Source organism: Oryctolagus cuniculus, chromosome 18 (genome assembly GCF_964237555.1).
Source record: "Oryctolagus cuniculus chromosome 18, mOryCun1.1, whole genome shotgun sequence".
Lineage (NCBI taxonomy): Eukaryota > Metazoa > Chordata > Mammalia > Lagomorpha > Leporidae > Oryctolagus > Oryctolagus cuniculus.
The window spans coordinates 52,151,410-52,173,054 of NC_091449.1; the positions used below are offsets into that span (position 1 = coordinate 52,151,410).

General features: G+C 50.4%; 1 protein-coding gene across 4 annotated transcripts in view; it reads left to right on the forward strand.

Annotated features, from left to right (window-relative positions):
• Positions 1–21,645, forward strand: part of TANGO6 (transport and golgi organization 6 homolog) — a 208,899-nt gene that overhangs the window by 166,748 nt on the left and 20,506 nt on the right. For all 4 annotated transcript variants that reach the window (XR_011384053.1, XM_070062637.1, XM_070062636.1 and 1 more), the window contains one exon: positions 5,786–5,899. Coding sequence is in view for 3 of the 4 variants with exons in the window: in XM_070062637.1 (XP_069918738.1) it covers positions 5,786–5,899 (114 nt within the window). In the remaining variant the exon portion in view is untranslated. The remainder of the gene's footprint in view (positions 1–5,785; positions 5,900–21,645) is intronic.

Genomic DNA, 21,645 nt, shown 5'->3' on the forward strand with positions numbered 1-21,645 from the left:
GTCCCCGTCCTCATGGACCTCACGTTCTGGACAGCAGAGGTAAGCAGTGAGCAAATCTGTACCCGGGCGGGGGTGCTAAGTGCTAAGGCGCTGAGGCTGGCAAGATAAGGAGCACAGAGGGGACTTGTTTGTGACTCAGCTGCACGGGAGCAGCTTCATTGACGAGTGACGTTTGAGCAAAGACCTACAAAATACAAAAGCAAGGAGATGACCCAGGCGTCTGGGGAGAGAGCATTGAAGATGGAGGGAAATGCAAGCACAGAGGCCCTGTGGCAGGTGCAGGCCTGACTTGCTAGGGAACAGCAAGGCCATTGTGGTTCGAGAGAACAAGGAAGGAGGAAGTTTCCCAGGAGCTGGTGTCAGGAAGGTGCAGGTGGGTCTTGTTCAGACTGCGGCTGTCTCCGGGAGGGAGATGGGAAGCAAGAGCACGGGAATGAAGTGATCTAACTGTATTTTAAAGGATGACTGTGGCCTCTCCTGTGACAGTCCTTTCGTGCCCCACGCAAGTGCTCCAAGTCTTTCTCATAGTTTCACAACCACTTAGCTCACGTGTGTACTGGTGCAGAAGGATTTCAGCTCTGAGGAAACTCGTATTTGACTGCAAACAGCAGGAATTCTCCTCTGTGCGCCTTGGTCGTGTGCCGCACGTGCTGGAGGACACAGATGCAGGACCCAGCATCATCCCTTCCTTTAACGAAACAGAGGCTGTCACAGCAGACCACAGACGCTGAGCGACCGCAGCTGGAATCCTGTGTTAGACTCTCCAGGGCGTCATGAAGGTGGTGACCGTCTGCAGACAGCCTGGCAGAGGAAGAGGAGAAACAAGCAGTTATAGAAGCCATCAGGATAGGTGTTGGGCCCAGCAGTTAAGACCCCATCTGAGGGTTCAGCATTGTGGCATGGTGGGCTAAGCCTCCATGTGCAGTGCTGGCTCCCATATGGGCACCGGTTCTAGTCCCAGCTGCCCCTCTTCCGATCTAGCTCTCTGCTGTGGCCTGAGAGAGCAGTAGAAGATGGCCCAAGTCCTTGGGCCCCTGCACCCATATAGGAGACCAGGGAGAAGCTCCTGGTTCCTGGCTTTGGATCGGCACAGCTCTGGCCATTGCAGCCATTTGGGGAGTGAACCAGTGGATGGAGGACCTCTCTTTCTCTCTCTCTCTCGGTCTATAACTCTCAAATAAATAAAATCTTTTTAAAAATAAAAAAAGAAAGACCCCATTTGGGCTGTCCACATCTCATATTGGGTGCCTGGTTTCAAGTCTTGTTCTGCTTCCAATCCAGCTTCATGCTAATACACTCGCTGGGTGGCAACGGTGATGGCTCAAGTAGTTGGGTCCCTGGCACCCTCATGGGAAACCTGGATTGAATTCCCAGCTCCTGGCTTCTCTTCCTGGCCCCGCACCAGCTGCTGGGGAGTGACCTAGCAGATGGACAAACTTTCTCTCTCTCTCTCTGTCTCTGTGCCTTTCAAATAAAATGAAAATGAATGAACACTATAGAAGCGATATATTTTAGCACAGGACTCGTGAAGCCAGCCAGTGTGGTCTCTCCTAACGTGGTCTTCTCTGGGCATGGATGCGCTTCCTCTCCTGCAGCTTGTGGGGCTCTGCAGAGACGGCCCCGCTGCCGGCTGCTCTAGGGTTGGGCACTATCTGTGTTCGACGGGGCAGTCTGGGAGCGAGGGGATGGAGTGTTTAGTCTCCATCCTTCCGCACTCTGTACTGGAAATCTGGGTTTTTCTTCTCTGTTGCTGTCAAATTTTCTCGCCCATTTAGAGAATTTTTTTTTTTTTAATCAGGCAGAGTGGACAGTGAGAGAGAGAGACAGAGAGAAAGGTCTTCCTTTGCCGTTGGTTCACCCTCCAATGGCCGCCGCAGCCGGCGCATCGTGCTGATCTGAAGGCAGGAGCCAGGTGTTTCTCCTGGTCTCCCATGGGATGCAGGGCCCAAGCACTTGGGCCATCCTCCTCTGCACTCCCGGGCCACAGCAGAGAGCTGGCCTGGAAGAGGGGCAACCAGGACAGAATCTGGCACCCCGACCGGGACTAGAACCCGGTGTGCTGGCGCCATAAGGCGGAGGATTAGCCTATTGAGCCACGGCGCCGGCCGAGAGCATTTCTCATTTCCTGCCCAGTTTCTTGTTTTTGTCAAGAGCTATGTTGCTCAAAACCAAACCTGGAGAGGTGCTTCATCTTTCCCCCCTTCTCTGGCAAGGAAATGTGATTTATGTGACTTGCAGTGACAGGCCTGTCCTCTGTGCCATAAGCAGGATGTGCCCCAGGTGACAGCTCCAGGGAGAGCTGTGCGCTTTTCATGTGGTGCCCAGAATTCAACATGCCAGAGCTCAGAGGTCTTACACAAAGCCAGTGCCTCTGATCCCACTCATGCATGGGATTTATTTCCAGTTTTGCTACAGTAAATGCAGTTTCCTGAGTGAGCCCCTGCAGCACGCATAGACCCATGGGCTGAAGTCTCGGGCGGACATCCTAGGAAGCCCCGGAGACACAGCAGTGGCCACCATGGTTTCCTTCCTGGCAGGTTGGCGGAGTGAGCTGAGTTGGTGAGAATTACCGGGCACGCTGCCTTTGCTCCTAAGGCTGCCTAGTCTGCAGACGGTCTTTTCAGATAAGGTGGTCGGCCAGCAAGGGGAGCTTCCGGGACAGGGTTGGAGAGGCAGCTGGAAATAAGTCCTGCTTCTGCCCTACACACCTCACCTCTGCTCCCTTCTCCCCGGTTTTTCCAGAGTCTGTGTTCGGTAAACCCGCGGTTTGTGTTGTCTTTATTTGTACGGTCCTGATGATACTGGCGCGCGCCGGCTGTGTGGGGAGTGGTGTCCTCCTCACTGCTCTTGGCTCCTTGCAAGTGTGAAGTTGCTTCAGCTGATCTCCATTTCCAGAGCTGTCACCATCTCTCTCTGTTCGGCTCTCCGGAGCGAATGTGATTTTCATGACCGAGCCAGGGAAGAGAAAGCCTTGCCTGGGGTAGATATTACAACAGGGACCCTGACCCTCAGGGCAGGTGACACAAAGATCACAGAGAACGTTTTCTGCCCCCCTGGGAGGACTTAGAGGATAGAAATCAGACGCCACTTCATACATTAGTAAAGACCGTACATCATCTGCCCATCGTAACCAAGGCTGTTGGGGCTAGAACATGGGCTTTGTGGCCTTGGTTTCAGAGGTGAGAACCTGGCCGTGAAGGGACTCATTCAAACTGGGAGATGGGGGACAGTGGCCGCACCTCCTCCCTGCCTCCTGTGTTGGACCAGGGGCCTGGCGCCCTGAGCAGCATTACAGGCAGGTCCTGGGAGTTTGGGCCACACAGAGCTGTGTTATTTCTGCATGATGCCTGCAAGACTGCATTGGAATCCTGCTGCTGCGGACGCACTGTGTGTGACCACCCTCACACGTTTTATAGAACTTGGTTCTGGGGACAGAGGTGTTGAGGGGGGCCCACGAACCTCCTCCTGAGTGTCCTGGCTGGCTCAGTGCAGACAGCCTGGTCCCTCAGAGGCGTAACTGACAGCCTGTGCAAGCAGGCCGTCCCAGCTGCTTGGAGGACACCGTGGAGTAAGTGCTCCTTTCTTAGTCCTGCCTCCAAGGTGGCGCAGGGCTTCAGCAACTGGCCTTGAAGGGGAAGAGCCTGGACAGCCTGGGGGTGCAGTTAATGCCCAACAGGCACAGTCAGCCTAGCACTGAGACCTGCAGCTGGCGAAGGCGGACACTGGCTGAGGTCGAGGCCAGGAAGCCGTGATGCACCAAATATGGAAGCCTGGGCCCAAAGCGAAACCCAGAGAGAGGCAGGCAGAACACTCGGGAGCGTCCGCTCCTGGCATGGCCGTGGGCTGGCTTTCCTCCTTTGGCTGGCAGACTGAATGAGCTCAACTAGTGTGTGTCAAGAAGGACTCGGACCTAGCTCCAACTTGTCTCTCTGATTTCAGCTCTCACCTTGTAAATACTAAGCCTGAAAGTGGAGGTAGCTATTATATTGTGGCCTGTTTGGAGGTCGCCCAAGGAATTCCTCCCAGGACTGAATTGCTTCTACCGTTAATGCCAGAGGCATAGAAACCACTGCAGGCTTTGGGGTCAGAGGGTCCTAGGGCAAAGGCAGAAGCAGCTACCTAGGTGTCCTTGAAAAACGGCCCCCAAAGAGTTGAGCTTTCCTGGGATTTCCCTTCACGTGCAAACTGCAAGTTTGTCAGATAGATGTACAACTTGGTTAAACGCCAGTGCATCACAGATGCAATTATGCTTGAGAACGAGCTACTTCTTCTAATCTCTCTGCCATCACTGATTAATTAGACACTTTGAACTATGCCCAACTGTTTGAAAGCTGTGAAAAATACAACCTGCATAGTTAAAATTTCGGCACAAGCCTCTTTCCTCATTTTTGCCTGCACTCACCATTCTTCAACCATAATATGTATTTATACATGTTTCCAAACACACAATCTGGCTATTTTCTCATCATGGTTCCACATCCCTCTACTGCTGGCCAAGAAATACACTCACACAGTAAATCTGATAACACAAGTGTGGGAGAGACCAATCAAAGAAAATAGGCATACCTTTTAGATGGCTGCTGCCACTGGCCACACTTGTAAAATGTATGCTTTTGTCTTTTAAATCTTGCATGAATGCCTCAGCAAGGGCTGTTGCTATTGACATCATTTTGAGCGGTGTCTGTTGAGATTTTAGAAAATGTTTGTGCCTGCCTGCTAGGAGCTGGGCGGGGGTAAGGCAGCTGGTGCAGGGTCTAGAAACCGTCTTGTGTATGACATATAATTATCAGGTAATACCTGACCCTGTTTTGCAAGTAATTTCTAGCGTTTCTTTTCTGTGATGGGAATTTTAAAGTAATTGAGCAGAGAAAGGCCCGTTCCACAAATGGAGAAGCCCAGGCGAGGGGTGCCTAGACTTGGCCCCTGCTGACTCCCGCAGGGTGCACCCCCCAATCTGAGGGACAGGGACGTCCGGACAGGCTCACGAGATCAGCTGGAATTCGTCTGTATTTCCCTTGGTGCCTCATCTTTGCACCAAGCCTTGAACTCTGAGGCCTCCATGGCCAACTCCCCATGGTCCCTGGGCCTTGGATGCAGCTGTGCTGTGGTTGATGTCCCAGAGATGGACAAGTAACGATCTTTCCCACTTTTGAGGAAATATTTCCATTTGACCTTACCCTTTTTTTGGAAATACATTTTTTTAAAGATTGATTTATTTATTTGAAAGGCAGAGTTACAGAGAGGCAGAGAGAGAGAGAGAGAGGTCTGCAATCCGCTGGCTCACTCCCTAAATGGCTGGAGCTGGGCCAATCCGAAGCCAGGAGCCAGGAGCTTCTTCTGGGTCTCCCACGTGGGTAGAGGGGTCCAAGCACTTGGGCCATCTTCTACTGCTTTCCCAGGCCATCAGCAGGGAGCTGGACCAAGTGGGGCAGCTGGGACTCTGAGTGGTGCCCACATGGGATACCGGCACAGTTGGTGGCAGCTTTAGTCACTGCACCACAGCGCTGGCCCCAGAAATACATAATATATATATATATGTATGTATGTATGTATGTATTCCTTCCCACTCCTTCACCTCCCTCATGAATTCCAAACCTGATTATATGCTTTTTGAGAAAAGCCAGTCGGCATCGATCTGGTACCCCCAGATCCAGGAGGAGGCACCTGATGCACCCGCCTTAAGCCAGGTGGCTTTGGTGAATGTGTTGTGAGTGGAGCACAGTGGAAAGGCTGCAGGTGACTGTGAAATTCTGGTTTTTATTGACTTCTCCCCCATTCCCCCCAGGTGACAGCTTGCCTGACTGCTGTGGCTAAAACGGATCGTGAAGTTCAAGTGCGCAGAGCTGCCATCCACGTAATTGTGCTGCTGCTTCGGGGACTCAGCCAGAAAGCCACTGAGGTCAGTCGGTCTCTCGCCATTTGCAGCTTCCTTACCTCTGCTTTTTGTCTGATTGTCAGCCTTCCTTTCTCCAAGGCAGGCCTCCTATCTTGTCCCCAGATGGACTCATGCAAATGCTTCCAGCAACAGGGATTTTTAGTACGAGTCTCTGTCTGATCTGTAACACGCTGGGCAAACCAGCACCTGGTGATGGCTGCAGGCAAACCAGGGCACAGGTTTATAGGCTGAGGCTGCCAGTTGCAAGGCGAGCTAGCTGGAACACGGTAGCCTGCCTGTGCACCTGCCCCTCGGTGACTCGGCTCCCTGACTCACTCGGGTGGTCAGGCTGCATTACTAAGGGCCTCGTTTCAGATATTTCCTTTCTGGCTGAGTTCAAGCCGTGAGATCTTCGGTGCTGTGTCAGTTAAACTTGCTTCCTCCTGCAGGTCTGGCTGAATTGCTCCCCGTTGTGGGGCAAGTATGGGAAGAAAGTTGCTATCTTCACAGGTGTGCTAGGAGTGAGTGACCTCTGCATTAATTTCCTTCTTGATTTCAATGGAGACCCCTTCCCAGCTGGATTTTACAGAGAAAGTCTGCATTACTAATTCACGTCCTGGCACCCACAGCGCTTGTCTGTGGCTTGCACATCACATTTAATCAAGTGTCAGGGAAGCCGTTACAGGAGTGATTGTTTTGTCACGCACACACGCCTTACTCATGCTAGAATCTGACCCTTTCAAGCTCCCAGCATCTGTTAGTACGAGCACGGCCTAGTTTCTTAACCCTTCCTTCCCTAGAGAGCCGCGTTCTCGCTATCAACACCCCGCTGCTCCTGTTTCAGCTCGGAGGCCGAGCCGCAGCGTTTCCACGTGGCCACTTTGCCCATGCTTCTCTCTCCCTTCTCCTCTGCTGTGTGTGGGTTAAGCTTTGGGTTGAGTGAGTTTATCTGCTGTAACGTGTCCAACTACAAGTTATAAAAATTCCAACTACGATGGCCTAAACAAGTGAGGATTTGCTTTTCTGACGTCACGAGAAATGTGTAGGTAGGTGGCAGTCGTTCAGCAGCCCAGTGTCAGTGGGGCCGAGGTGTTTATAATCCCAGGGGCTGCAGGTCAGCTGCCGCAGCTGGGCCGACTCGCGAGAACTTCTGCAGAGAAAGGGTTGCCCAGGAACCGGGAGCTCTCAGTCAGCTCGGATTTTGACGGGGTGGGGAGGTGTAGATCATAACGCGATAATCCGCCTAATTAAACAAACTGCAATAGGGTGAGAATGTGCTGTACAAGAGGAAGTTAAGAAGGATCCGTGTTTTTTCATCCATTGTTAAGATCTGCAAAGCTGCTGGCAAATTGATCACTGTTCCGTCAGTCAGCAGGGGAAACTGGGTGAGGGGCAAATGGGGACCCTCTACCATCTTTACAACGTTTGTATAAATTAAGGTGATTTCAAAATATAAATTACAACACTAGTAAAAGAAATCTATAAAACCTTGTAAGTGCACACATCCTTAGAGAGGTGAGAGGATGTGTGTGTGCGTATGGCAGAACAAAATGCCTGATTAGCAAAGTGAGAGAAGAAATGGAAACCCTGCCCCAGGGTGGGTATCCAGTGCAGGAAGAGGCTACGTGGGGCACTGCATCCCAGAGCGGAGTGTCTGGTTTGAGTGCCAGCTCTGCTTCTGATTCCAGCTTCCCACTAACGTGGACTTTGAGATGCAGCCAGGACTGTTCAGTACTTAGGATCTTGCCACCCATGTGGGAGACCCTGGTCTCCTGACTTCAGCCTGGCCCAGCCCCTGCTGTTGCAGGGATTTGGGAAGTGAACCAGGGGGTGGAAGAGCTCTCTTTCTGCATCTCCGACCCCCACCTCTGTCTTTGAAATAAAATGAAAAGGGGCTGGCACTTTGGCACAACAGGTTAAGCTGCTGCCTGTGATGCCAGCAACCAATATGGGCATAGGTTCAGGTCCCAGCTGCTCCACTTCTGATCCAGCTCCCTGCTAATGGCCTGGGAAAAATGGTAGAAGATGGCCCAAGTGCTTGGGCTCCTACGCCCATGTGGGAGACCCGGAAGAAGCTCCTGGCTCTGGCTTGGCCCAGCTCTGGCTTTTGTGGCCATTTGGGGAGTGAACCAACGGATGGAAGCTCTCTATCTCTCCCTCTCCCTCTGTAACTCTGCCTTTCAAATAAATAAACAAAATCTTTTAAAAAATCAAAAAAAAAATGAAAAAAGAAAGAAACTGTATTCAGATTTCTCACATGTGTGTGTTTCTGGGGGACGCGACAATGCGAACCTACTGTGTGGCCACGGGAGGTTTTGTTCCCCTTCAGAAGCCACGTGAATGAAAACTTCTGGTCCCCGAGTCGTCCCCAGCCCGCATTCCCTGCAGCCCACTAACCGTGCCAGCTCAGTGAGCAGAGGGGAGGGAGGGATGGGATGCAGCTGAGTGCCCTCCCTGGTGCGTGCTTGCAGCCAGGTGTGTTAAGTCTTGTAATGGTAGGTGTGATTATCATCAGGGTCCCACTCGTGGGAAGCGGCGCTGGCCGCAAAGCTCTCAATGTGGGCTTTCTCTGTAGGGCTCTGTTCTGCCCCCCAGGAACAGCTGAAATGAAAATGCTGCTTTGTGGATGAAGAAGTTTCTTGTTGGTTTTCCCCTGCTTCTAATCACCGTCTCGCAAGCCACCGTGCGCCAAAAGATAATTCCAGGTTTCAGTGAATTCTCGGTGGCCTGTCGTCGTGGCGTCCAAGGACTTCTGTGGCAGAGGCAGCTTGAAAAGGAGGCGCAGGAGAGAGAGCGGGATCAGAGAGGGGAGACGGCGTCGCCCCAGCCCGCGAGGCCGTCTGTACGTTTTCCCATTACATCACAGCCAGCGTGTTGTCTAGTCAACACCGTAGCCACGTGGAGGCAAAGACGGGCCTCACTTTTATTCTTATAGAAAAACCTATTTTCCCTGTTTGCCTCTTTATGGCCTGTTATGTAGCCGACAGCCTCGTAGAAGCCAGAAGGAGCCCCCTTTAAACCTGTTCTGTCTTAGGCTTGCTGCCAAGCAGATTGGCTGGGGTCCCCAGGAGAGGGTTGTGTGGAGGCCTGTCCTTTCTGTTGGCCTCCAGCCAAAGAGTGGGCCTTGTCAACGTGGAGAAACTGGACAGCACCACAGCACGAGAGGCTTGGGCAGTCCGTACACTGCAGCTTGCATGGCTGTGAGCGTTGTCAGGGTCGGGTGGCCATATTCCTGAGTTCATCCCGAAGACAGTAACTGGGGCAGCAGGCACCGAGCCGTAGCCCATGAGCCTGGCAGCCCTCAGATAACAGCCGTGAGCTCTGGCCGTGACGTACCGAGAGCTCCTGGCGTCACCGCAGTGAGGAGCAGGCAGACTGAAGGGAGTCCAGGCGTAGGAGAGAGGAGAGGCACACGGCTGGGTTCCCACCATCTCGGCTTTTAACCTAGGGGTGAGGGTGAAAGGCTGTTGGGCAAGGCACCGACACTGTCCGGGTCCTGGCAGAGAAATCACAGTCGTTCTGCTGGGGGGACCAGGGATGGAATCTGGGGAGACACAGCCGCTGGAGGAAAAGGAAAGATCCAGAGAGAATCCCCAAGTTCCATCTGCCTCCATCACTGGCAAACCCCCGAAACAAGCGAGATAATTACATGCTGAACAAATAAAAGCAGAAACTAACTTTACTCATCAGAGAGGAACAGAATCTAGAGTTTCCATAATTTCACATTTATAATATCAGAGTTACGATCCAAAATTACCAAATACAGGAAAATAGAACATACGTTCTCAAGATAAAATCTGTTGAGGCCAACTCCAAGACAGTGCCTTGCTGGAATTTTTAGACAAGGATTTCTTCAAAAATAAGCAAAAGCTGGAAGCATCTCCAGAGGGGCAGGGTTTGGGATCCATGATGACCGATGGCTGGAGCCAGGTTCTGAGCGAACCCAGGCCTCCACCCCAGAATGCTGGTGGTTTTTTATGTTGGTTCATGTATTTTATAACCCCTCCTATACAATTGCTTGTCTGCTGGTTTGTTGGAGCAGGAAGTCAGACAACAGTTGCCACAGTGTGTGTCAAAGTAGTTAGCCAGAAGCACTCCAGCGCCACAGTCGTCCGAAGGGCACTCGCAGCCCAGGCGACCGGCTGCTGTCTCGTCCCCCGCGTAGTACTGGGACTGCCTCGGCACTCAGACAGCCTCCTCTTATGCACGCTCCTTTGTAAAAAAAAAAAAAAAATTTATCTATTTTTTTGCAAGACAGTTACAGAGAGAGGAGAGAGAGAGATCTCCCATCTGCTGATTCATTCTCCAAATGGCTACAACTGCTGGGGTTGGGCTGGGCTGAAGACAGGAACTCCATCCAGGTCTCACATGTGAGCGGCAGGGGCCCAGCACTCAGGCCATCTTCCACTGCATTAGCAGGAAATCAAAACTGTGCCCGTATGGCATGCCAGCATCGCAGGTGGTGGTGTGACCCCTGCCCCACGGCGCCAGCCCCCAATGCTGATTATTCTTGGGAGTGATGTAAGACTTCTTCCTCTTCCTAGCACCACCATAAAGTGTCAACACAAGATGAAGAGTGGACTCCTCTTGAATGCTGGAGTCAGACAGAGTCCACCCGTCTTCCAGGTGCTGGCCAGCAAGGGTCGGCCTTTGCTGATCGGGAGGAATTCCTTCCTTGTCCTGGATCTTGGCCTTTACATTTCCTGCTGCATCCAGGACTTCCACCTCAGGGGTGATGGTCGTTTTCACAAAATCTGCATGTTGGTGGTGGGCCCACCACAGGTGGCGGATCTGAAAGGCCCAGCAGTGAATTTTTTGTTTAAGATTTCTTTTATATATTTAAAAGACAGAATTAGAGAGAAAGAGAGATCGCCTGTCCCTTGTTCTGTCCCCAAATGACTGCAACAGCCAGGACTAGGCCAGGCCTAAGCCAAGAGCTTCTTCCAGGTCTCCCACGTGGGTGCAGGGGCCCAAGCACTTGGCCATCTTCTGCTTTCCCAGGCACATTAGCAGGGAGCTGGATGAGAAGCAGAGTAGCCAGGACCTGAGCCGGTGCCTATATGGAATGCTGGTAACACAGTCAGTGTCTTACCTCCTGCACAACACCAGCCACGTAGGGGTGATTTTTAACGCTTGCTGAGTCCCCCTTTGGACTCTAATGGCAGAAGCGGCTTCCTCATATCTTCATGAAGGGTATTTCACATTTCTGCTGGAGGAGGGTCGCAGTGTTTATTGATATTGTGAATACCAGGCATTTAACAAGAATCCAGCCTTTGTTGTTGTTTAGTGTCAAGGGGCACAGAGGATTTAAAAATAGCTTTAATCGGGTGGGTGAGTGGTGCAAAGGTTAGGACACCACTTGGGATGTCTGTGTCCCATGCTGGACTGCCCAGGTTTGGGTCCTGACTCCACTCCCATTTCCAGCTTTCTGCTGGTGCACAGTCTGGAAGGCAGTGGGCAGTGACTTAAGTAGTTGGGTCTCTGCCACCCACACGTGGGCCTGGGTTCCATTTCCAGATCCTCATCATTTAGGGAGCCAGCTGATGGGAGCTTTGCCTGTTTCTTTGGTTGCCTCTCAAATAAGTAAAATAAATAAAAATCTTTGAAAACATCCCTTTAAATACACTGTAAGTCTATAAATCGTCTCCTCCCCTTTAGCTCTCACTGAGATGCCCTGTGGCCGTAGTTGCATTGCTGAGAGAGGCCAGGCAAACTGTGGCTCAGCATGGGCATGGCTTCTGTGAGCTGCTCTGCTTTCTGAATTCCAGAAGGCACTCGCTGTCTGAAGATGTGGCGCCTGTGTCCCCGCGTCACCCCGTGCCTGTCTGTGTAGGCCGAGCAGGGCTGGGACCTGGGGAGGAAGTGACACTGGAGCCCCACAGACCGAATGGAAAGTTCCTTCCTTTTACTGGCCTGTCTTACCCTCGGTCAGTGGACAACACTGGGGATGTGTTCTGTGCAGTGGGCACAGCAGAAGCAGGCTGGCCCACTCTGCAGACACTGCTCTTCCAAACGGAGAGAAGGCTCTGTGTGAACAAGAACCCTCCTGTACAAATGGCCTTCATTCCTCTGTAAACTTCAACAAGGGACTAGGAGATCCCTTCCAGAACTGGAACCAAAGACCATTTCCCCATCCTGGGAGCATAAAGCTATGGCCAGGGGGCCGGCGCTGCGGAGTAGTGGGTTAAGTATCTGCCTGTGGCACTGGTTCTAGTCCCAGCTACCCCTCTTCCGATCTATCTCTCTGCCTTGGTCTGGGAGAGCAGTAGAAGATGGCCCAAGTCCTTGGGCCCCTGCATTTGCGTGGGAGACCTGGAAGAAGCTCCTGGTTCCTGGTTTCAAACTGGCCCAGTTGTGCCCATAGCGGCCATTTGGGGAGTAACCAGTGGATGAAAGACCTCTCTGTCTCCTCTGTTTGTCTGTAACTGCCTCTCAAGCAAATAAATAAATCTTTAAAAAAAAAAAAAAAAAAAGCGGTGGCCAGTTGACCAAGGCAGGATTCTAGTGATCAGCCCGCGCAGCTGGCCAAGGCAGGCGGGTCTGCAGGGTGATGCTGTGAATTCCAGGTGTGTAACAAGAACAGTTTACAGGGTCAAGAGAGATGTACGTAGAGGGATTTTAAAATGTGTTGTAAGGTTGAAAATGTCTCCGAGCCCGAACACTTCCCTCGGCGCTCACCCTTAGGCATCCTAACTGCTGCTGTTGCACTTCAGTCTCGGAAGGAAAAATCCCGTTAGGCCCTGTGCTAGTTTCCCAGGCTGCACCGAGAGACCTAAAACCACAGACACTGACTGCCCCACGTCCCGGAGGCAGAAAGTCCACATGGAAGGTGTCGGCGGGGCTGTGCCCCCGTGGGAGCCGCAGGGAAATTCCTGCTCGGCCCTCCCTGGCTCCTTGGGGTCTGCATGCGACCCATGGCTCCAGCCTCTGCCTTTGTCACCGCGTGCGTTCTCCCTCGCGTCCCTGTCCCGGCTCGGCCATCGACCCTGGAGGACACTGGTCCTCACTGGCTGCATCACTGTCCAGACAAGGCCGTATTGTGAGAACCAGAGGCTAGGGCTCAACATACGGCCGGGAGGGCACGCAGTGCAGTGCCTAACAGGCTCCACCCTTTTGGGCTTCCCTCCCTGTCCGGTCATTACGGCTAGCTCTGGAGAGAAGCCTCCTCTGTATGGGGTGTCTCTGCCTGGGCCCACTCTTCCTTTTCTTGGTTTTTTTTTGTTTTTTTTGTTTTTTTCCCTTTAAGAGCTGGTACCACGTCGCTGGAAGACACAAGGAATAGTGGCTCCGACTTTCCCTCAGAGAAGTGGATTCTGACACTTGAGTGGACAGCGTAAGGAGGAGCCTAGGATGCTGCTGGTCTTGGTGCCGACCTTTGAACCTCGCTCTCGCACGCACCCCGCTCACCTGTTGCATGGGGCAAGACTTACACGGTGTAGCTTTTCGAATTGTGAAAGACAGCGAGGATGGGGACTACTCCTAACCACTGTTGTGATCCTCACTGTTGGTACCACCACCGCCATCATCTCTGCCAGTTGCTACTGCCACAACTACCAGGACTGTAGCCTTGCTGGGTTTCTTAAGTGACTTTTTTTTTTTTTTTTAATTTATTTATTTGAAAGTCAGAGTTACACATAGAGAGAAGGAAAGGCGGGGGCGGGGAGGGTTTCCATCCAATGGTTCACTCCCCAAGTGGCCACAACGGCCAGAGCTGCATTGATCCGAAGCGAGGAGCCAGGAGCTTCTTCCAGGTCTCCCACACAGGTGCAGGGGCCCCAGGACTTGGGCCATCTTCTACTGCTATCCCAGGCCATAGCAGAGAGCTGGATTGGAAGTGGAGCAGCCGGGTCTGGAACCGGCTCCCATATGGAACGCCCGCGCTTCAGGCCAGGGTGTTAACCCGCTGCCTCACAGCACCAGCCCCTTAAATGACTTTTTAAAAAGATTTATTTATTTAGTTGAAAGGCAGAGTTACAAAGAGAGGGAGACCGAAAGAAAGAGATATTATATCCTCTGGTTCATTCCTCAGTGACCACAATGGCTGGGGCTGGGCCAGGCTGAAGCCAGGAGCCTGAAACTCCATTCAAGACTCAGGTGGGTGGCAGGAGCCCAAGCACTTGGGCCGTCTTCCACTGCTTTCCAACTTGCATTAGCAGGGAACTGGATCAGAAGTGAAGCAGCCAGAGTTTGAACCAGTGTCCATATGGCATGCCAGTGTTGCAGGCAGAAGCTTAACCTAGTGTACCAAAATGCCAGCTTCTTCTAAAATGATTTTTTTTTAAGTTCACCAAAGATAATTTTATATTAACTGATGAGATCAGTATGAATGAGTAGGCATCTTATTTGATGACTGTAACAACGTTTTTGAAAAATTTTTAATGTTTATTTTATTTATGTGAAAGGCAGAGAAAGAGTGAGAGAGGGGTCTCCCATTTGCCTGTTCACTTTCCGAATACCTGTAACAGCTAGGACTGGGTCAGGGCAAAACCAGAAGCCAGGAAGTCAATCCAGATCTCCCTTGTGAGTATCAACGTACTTGAGCCATCGCCTGCTGCCTCCCTGGGTGGACATTAGCAGGAAGCCGGGATCAGAAGCAGAGCTGGGATGCGGGCATCTCAAGGGTGGCATAGCCACTGTGCCCGTGCCCACCCCAGTGACTGTAACGTTGAGTACCTTGCCCTTTATGATGCCAAGCTCTCACCATCTTCAGAGACTGGAAGACAGATTTTATCACATGGAATTCAGTCTGCCAGTTCTCTACAGATCTGGTTGCACAGCCACCTCATTCTTCATCATCATGGATACCAACCAGCTCTACTGGGGAAATGTATAAGGACCTAGAGGACTTAATATATATTTGGACTTCATGTGACTTCTAACACTTCTCCCTGTATTACCTGCCACCAGGAAGCAGTGGACAGAGTACAGGTTGAGTAGCCCTTTTCCAAAATGTGTGAGATGGCTAGTGCTTTGCATTTTGAATTTTGGGGATTTTGGAATATTTGCATGCACATGGTGAGGTGTCTTAGGGATGGACCCAAGTCTCAACATGAAATTTATGATTCATATACACCTTATGCACATAGCTTGGAGGCAATTCTATACAGTACTTTAGTGTACCTGTATTTTGACCACGACTCATCATCACCTAAGATCAGGTGTGGAATTTTCCACTTGTGGCATCAAGTCTGCACTTAAAAATTTCAAATGTTGAAGCACTTTGGGCTTTTTGGAGCATGAGGGATGCCCAGTTGCACCCTGAAAGGAGAATCCTGCTGTTTCCTTTCCTAGAGCAGGCAGTGAGCTAAGTGCTTGACTGTGTCATCTCGGCTGAATCTCTCAGGAGCCTTGGAGGTGGGTGGTGGGGGAGGTTAAGCAAACTGCCCACAATCTCACTGCTCCTCAGTGTGGAGCTCTTTTAAAACCCTGCTGGTTGGAACCAGTACTGTGGCATAGCAGGTAAAGCTACCGCCTGCAGTGCCGGCATCCCATATGGGTGCTCGTTCAAGACCCGGCTGCTCCACTTCCCATCCAGCTCTCTGCTATGGCCTGGGAAAGCAATAGAAGATGGCCCAAGTCCTTGGGCTCCTGCACCCGCGTGGGAGACCCTAAAGAAGCTCCTGACTCCTGGCTTCAGATTGGCCCAGCTCTAGCCATTGCAGCCAACTAGGGAGTGAACCAGCAGATGGAAGACCCTCCTCTCTCTCTCACTCTCTCTGCCTCTGCCTCTGCCTCTGCCTCTGCCTCTGCCTCTACTTTTCTCTGTGTAATTCTTTCAAATAAATAAATAAATCTTTTTTTTTTAATCCTAATTGCTGATAACATTAAAAAAAACCCTGCTGGTTGACCTCAAATCCTGTGCTCCTGTGCCACAGTTATTCTCTTACTTTATTATATGGTCAATTATTTTTTTATTTGAAAAGCAGATAGATACAGAAAGAGAGGTCTTTTATCCTCTGGGTCATCCTCAGATGGCTGAAACTGCCTGGTCTAAGCCAGGCCAGGCTGAAGCCAGGAGCCAGGAGCTCCATCCAGGTCTCCCTCATGGGTACAGGGGCCCAGTGCTTGGGCCATGTTCTGCTGCTTCCCTGTCACATCAGCAGGGCTCTGGATCAGAAGCAGAACAGCCAAGACTTGAACTCGTGCCCACATGGGATGCCAGCATTGCAGGCTGCGGCTCAACCCACCACACCACAACATTGGACCCTGGACTGTCCTTTTTTTTTTTTTTTTTAAACAAAGAGCACTTAAAGATTATTTTTTAAAATATTTATTTATTTATTTGAAAGGCAGAGTTACAGAGAGGCAGAGAGAGACAGAGATCTTCCATCCGCTGGTTCATTCCCCAGATGGCCACAACAGCCAGAGCTGGGCTGATCCGAAACCAGGAGCCAGGAGCCTCCTCCCAGTCTGCCACGTGGGTGCAGGGGCCCAAGGATTTAGGATGTCCTCTGCTGCTTTTCCAGGCCATTAGAAAGGAGCGGGAATGGAAGTGGAGCAGCCAAGACTTGTACCGGCGCCCATATGAGATGCCAGCACTGCAGACAGATGTTTTACCCACTACATCACAGGGCCAGCCCCCAAAGATTATTTTTAAAGCAAATAACCACAATATTTAGTGAAAAACATATAACAAGCAGTCACAGGTTTCATTTCCCATGCTGAGAATGATTAAAGTGACTTTCTAGTGCGACTGAGTATTTTACCAAGTTCTGGTTTCTGTTTAGCCCGATACTTTTACTTTTCTATGAGTAGCAAAGTTCTCATCACTTCCCTATGACAAGTTAGGGCCTTAAAAATTGTGATGACTTTATACACCTGTTCCATATATTTAGAAGCTTATCTTATTTTGCTTTGTCTCAGACTCAGCTTAATGTGCCGCCTTTCACTTCCTAAGAGCTAGTCAGACCAGAAGTGCAACTTTATGGCGTGCATCCCCACACGGGAGAAACCAGCCTCTGGTCGCTGGTGATCACCTGTTCTTCGGGAGCTCTGCTGTCCTCCAGTACGAGATCTGCCTGTGGGATAGCAGCCTGGCGTTCAAGAGGGCCTCCAGCTAGATAGACCTGGAGATTTCCAGGGTGCTTTTTCGGGGTGTGTATTTGTGGCAGATGCTGAGCCAGGAGTCTGGGAGAACAGGGCTGGAAAGGTCAGGAGTGGGGTGGTTCCAGGCTGGGGACAGATGCAACCTGAGGGCAGGTGGTGACCAGGAGAAAGGCCAGCCCAGGCCTGGCTGGAGGGTTCAGTCTTGTGCAAGGCCATGGCTGCTGACCCAGGATGTAGCACCACAGCTCCCTGACCGTTACTTTGTTCACTTTTTTCTCACACCGTTGCTTAAATTAGATTCATCTGTTTAAAGTTTACAGTGCAGCATTTTTAGTATGCTGTTCAGGTTGTACTTCAAATCCCAGAACATCCTCATCACTCCCCAGAAAGGAAACCCCGTACCCATTAGGAAACCCTATACCCATTAGGAAACCCCATACCCATTAGGAAACCCCATACTCTTTAGGAAACCCCATACCCTTTAGGAAACCCCGTACCCATTAGCAATTGCTCCTCCATTTTCTTCTGCCCTGGCAACCACCAATCTACTGTCTCTATGGATTTGCCCTTGTGGGTTCTGGACGGTTCCCACAAAGAGAATCGTACGCTATGTGGCCTCTGTGTCTGACTTCTTGCACTTAGCCTGGTGAGGCTGTGACTCATCTGTGTTGTAGCATGCGTCAGCACTTCATTCCTCTTCATTGCCAAATAATATTCCATTGTATGACTCCATCCCATTTTGTTCATCCATGCATCAGCTGATGGACATTTGTGTTGTTTTTACTTTGGGGCTTTTTTAAATACTATCACTCTGAACATCTGTGTACAGCTTTTTGGGTAAATACATGATTATACCCAATGGGTATACGTCTAGGAGTGGAATTGCTAGGTCATATGGTAGTTTTGTGTTTAACTTTTTGAGGAACTGCCAGACTGTTTTTAAAGTGGCTTCACCATTTTGCATTCCCACCAGCGATGTGTAAAGGTTCCAAATTCTCCGTGTCCTCACTAACACTTGTTATGGTCTGTCATTTTGATCATAGCCATCCTAGTGGGTATGTAGTGTGGTAAGGTTTAGATTTGTATTTCTCTGATGGCTAAAGATGTTGAGCATCTTGTCATGAGCTTATTGGCCATTTGTCTGTCTTCTTTGGAGAAATGTCTCTTTAGTTTATTGGTCCATTTTTAAATTGCATTAATTGACTTTTTATCGATGTGCTTATTTTTCAATTTATTTAATTTTTAATGTGCTTATTTTTTAATAATTTTTAAAATTTATTTATTTGAAAGGCAGAATTACAGAAAGGCAGAGAGAAAGATCTTCCATCCGCTGGTTTACTCCCCAAATGGCCGCAACAGACAGAGCTGGGCCAGTCTGAAGCCAGGAGCTTTTTCCAGGTCTCTCATGTGGGAGTAGGGGCCCAGGCACTTGGGCCATCTCCCGCTGCTTTTCCAGGCACATTAGCAGGAAGCTGAATTGGAAGTGGAGCAGCTAAAACATGAACCAGTGCCCATATGGGATGCCGGCACTGCAGGCTGCTGCTTTACCTGCTACGCCACAGCACCGGCCCCTCAATTTGATTTTTAATCCCAAAGTTATTAGACACATAATTTGAAGACAGTGATTTGACAAAGCTCAATTCAGAGATCCATAACTCTACCCTTCTGCATCACCCCCCATTCTCACTCCCCTTCAGTAACCATTTTCAACTTGGTTAGCTCTTCCTTCAAATATTTACTTCTAGATTTCTCAGAATTGTGCTTATACTGCTTTTTTTTTTTTTTTTTTTAAGAATTATGTATTTGTTTGGAAGGTGGAGTTACAGAGAAGGAGAGGGAGAGGCAGAGACAGAGAGAGAAGTCTTCCATCTATTGGTTCACTCCCCAAATGGCTGCAAAGGCCACAGCTGTGCCGAACCAAAGCCAGGAGCTTCTTCCGGTCTCTTCTTCTGGGTGCAGGGGCCCAAGGACTTGGGCCATCTTCCAGTGCTTTCCCAGCATATAATCAGAGAGCTGGATCAGAAGAAGAGCAGCTGGGACACGAACCAGTGCCCGTATGAGATGCCAGTGCTGCAGGTGGTGGCTTAACCCACTACACCACAGCGCTGGCCCTATACTGCTGCTGCTTTACTTTTCAGTTCATTTCATGACTTACTGCTAGATCTGCTCTGGGCCTCATCAGGGGCTGTGTTCATAAGGTGGAGAAACTGGCTCACAGTGATGGGGTGGGGGCAGCAGAGTCTGGGGGCTTCGGCTTCCAGCACCTCCTGAGCCAGGACAGCTGCCAGCTGTGAAACGTGTTGGGAGGCTATAAGACCCTGCACTCTCCGTGCCTCAACTTCCTCCTCTTTTTGTTTTTTTTTTCCCTGAAAGAGTTAGAAAGGAGAGATGGAGATCTTCCATCACTCCCCAAATTGCCACCAAGGCCATGGTCCAGCCAGGCCAAAACCAGGAGCCAGGAACTCCATCCGGATCTCCCCATGGGTGGCAGGAGCCCAAATACTTGGACCATCTTCTGCTGCTTTTCCCAGTCACATTACCAGGGAGCTGGATCAGATGTGGAACAGGTGACTGAAGGCGGTGCTTATATGGGGTGCCAGTGCTGCAGGCAGAGGCTTCATACCCACTGCGCCACAATCTGGCCGCCTTTTACTATACCCTTCTTATTCTAAACTAAAAAACCCAAAAAGATGGTCCTATTTAAATGTTGGAGCTCTTCCGGGACGGTGCTGGAGACGGTCAGAATGGCCCAGCGTTTGACATACCTGCTGTAGGCTCTCCCGCAGTACAGCCTCCAACAAAACCAGACTGTCCCAAACTCCTCGGAATAGAATGAGCGCGCCATGTTAAACCCAAGGTTGAATAACCGTCAACTCAGCCAATGGTGAGACCTCTGTTCTCCTTCCACGCATGTTCCAGAATCCTGATGCCTTTGTACTAGGAAGGCTGGGAAGGCACCAAGATCTGCCTGTGGCATGTACTCGGGCAGCTTTCGAGGGGTTCGTGCTGTGAGACCTGAAGTCCTGATGAGCTTGTCTAAAACGGAAAGAACACGTCAGCAGGGCCTACGGTGCTTCCCTGCATGCTAAATGTGTCTGAGACAGGATCTAGCGTGTTTTCTTTATCAGGGAACAGAAAATCATTGAGAGTGTTGAAGGTAGAAGCACAGTCAAAAAACTAAATAAAAACATGAAACTTTTTTTAAAAAGATTTATTTATTTTTTTGGAAGGCAGAGTTAGAGAGGCAGAGGCAGAGAGAACAAGCAAATCTTCCATGTACTGGTTCACTCCCCAGATGGCCACATGGCTGGAGCTGCGCTGATCCGAAGCCAGGAGCCAGGAGCTTCTTCCAGGTCTCCCACAATAAGTGCAGGGGCCCGAAGACTTGGGCCATCTTCTACTGCTTTCCTAGGCATAGCAGAGAGCTGGATCAGAACTGGAGCAGCCGGGGCACAAACCAGCACCCATATGGAATGCCAGCACCTCAGGTGGTGGCTTTACTCACTACACCACAGCACTGGGCCCATGAAACTTTTGAGTAATTAAAAAAAAAAAATTGTGGTCGGTGCTGTGGCACAGCGGGTTAACTCCCTGGCCTTAGGCAGCGGCATCCCACATGGGTGCCGGTTCAAGACCCAACTGCTCCACTTCCGATCCAGCTCTCTGCTATGGCCTGGGAAAGCAGTGGAGGATAGCCCAAGTCCTTGGGCCCCTGCACCTGCGTGGGAGGCCCGAAGGAGGCTCCTGGCTCCTGGCTCCTGGCTCCTGGCTCCTGGCTCCTGGCTTTGGTTCGGCACAGCTGTGGCCTTTGTGGCCAACTGGGGAGTGAACCATCGAATGGGGGATCTCTCTCTCTCTCTCTCTCTCTTTCTTTTTCTCTGCCTCCCCTCTCTCTGTATAACTCTGACTTTCAAATAAATATTTAAAAATAAAATTGGAAGTGACCTGCCATTACATCATTGGCCACAGTTGTACTACTTTAAAAGGTGGTTCTAAGATTCCAATGAGCTTACTTATGTCAAACATTTAGAGTGTATGGGTTCTAGAAATGCAATATATGCTAGTTATTATTATTAACCCCCTACAAATATATGTATTCCCCTTTCCCATTCTCCCTGAATAGTTACGTTATAGCTTTTGTTACACCAGCATTCAGTGTTTACATTATTATAACTGTAACTATAGCCTACAACTGCATCACATAATATACTGTAATTATATTTCCTTTCTTGTATGAATTCTGAGTTTCTCGAAAGTTAATAACTGTTTCAGGTTGAAGCATGTTTCTTTTTTAAAAAAAAATATTTATTTATTTGAAAGGCAGCATTACAGAGAGGCAGAGAGAGGTCTTCCATCCACTGGTTCACTCCCCAAATGCTGCAGTGTCTGGAGTTAGGCTAATCCAAAGCCTGCAGCCAGGAGCTACTTCCTGGTCTCTCATACGGGTGCAGAGGCCCAAGGACTTGGACCATCTACTGCTTTCCCAGGCTGTAGCAGAGAGCTGGATCGGAAGTGGAGCAGCCAGGACTCAAACCAGCGCCCATGTAGGATGCCAGCACTGCAGGTGGGCAGCTTTACCCACTACACCACAGTGCCGGCTCCTACGCTTGTTTCATTCTATGAGCCATTGCCAGTTCATCCCCAGTGTCTGCTTAAAAGTTTATAAATCTGGCCGGCGCCGCGGCTCACTAGGTTAATCCTCTGCCTTGCGGCGCCAGCACACC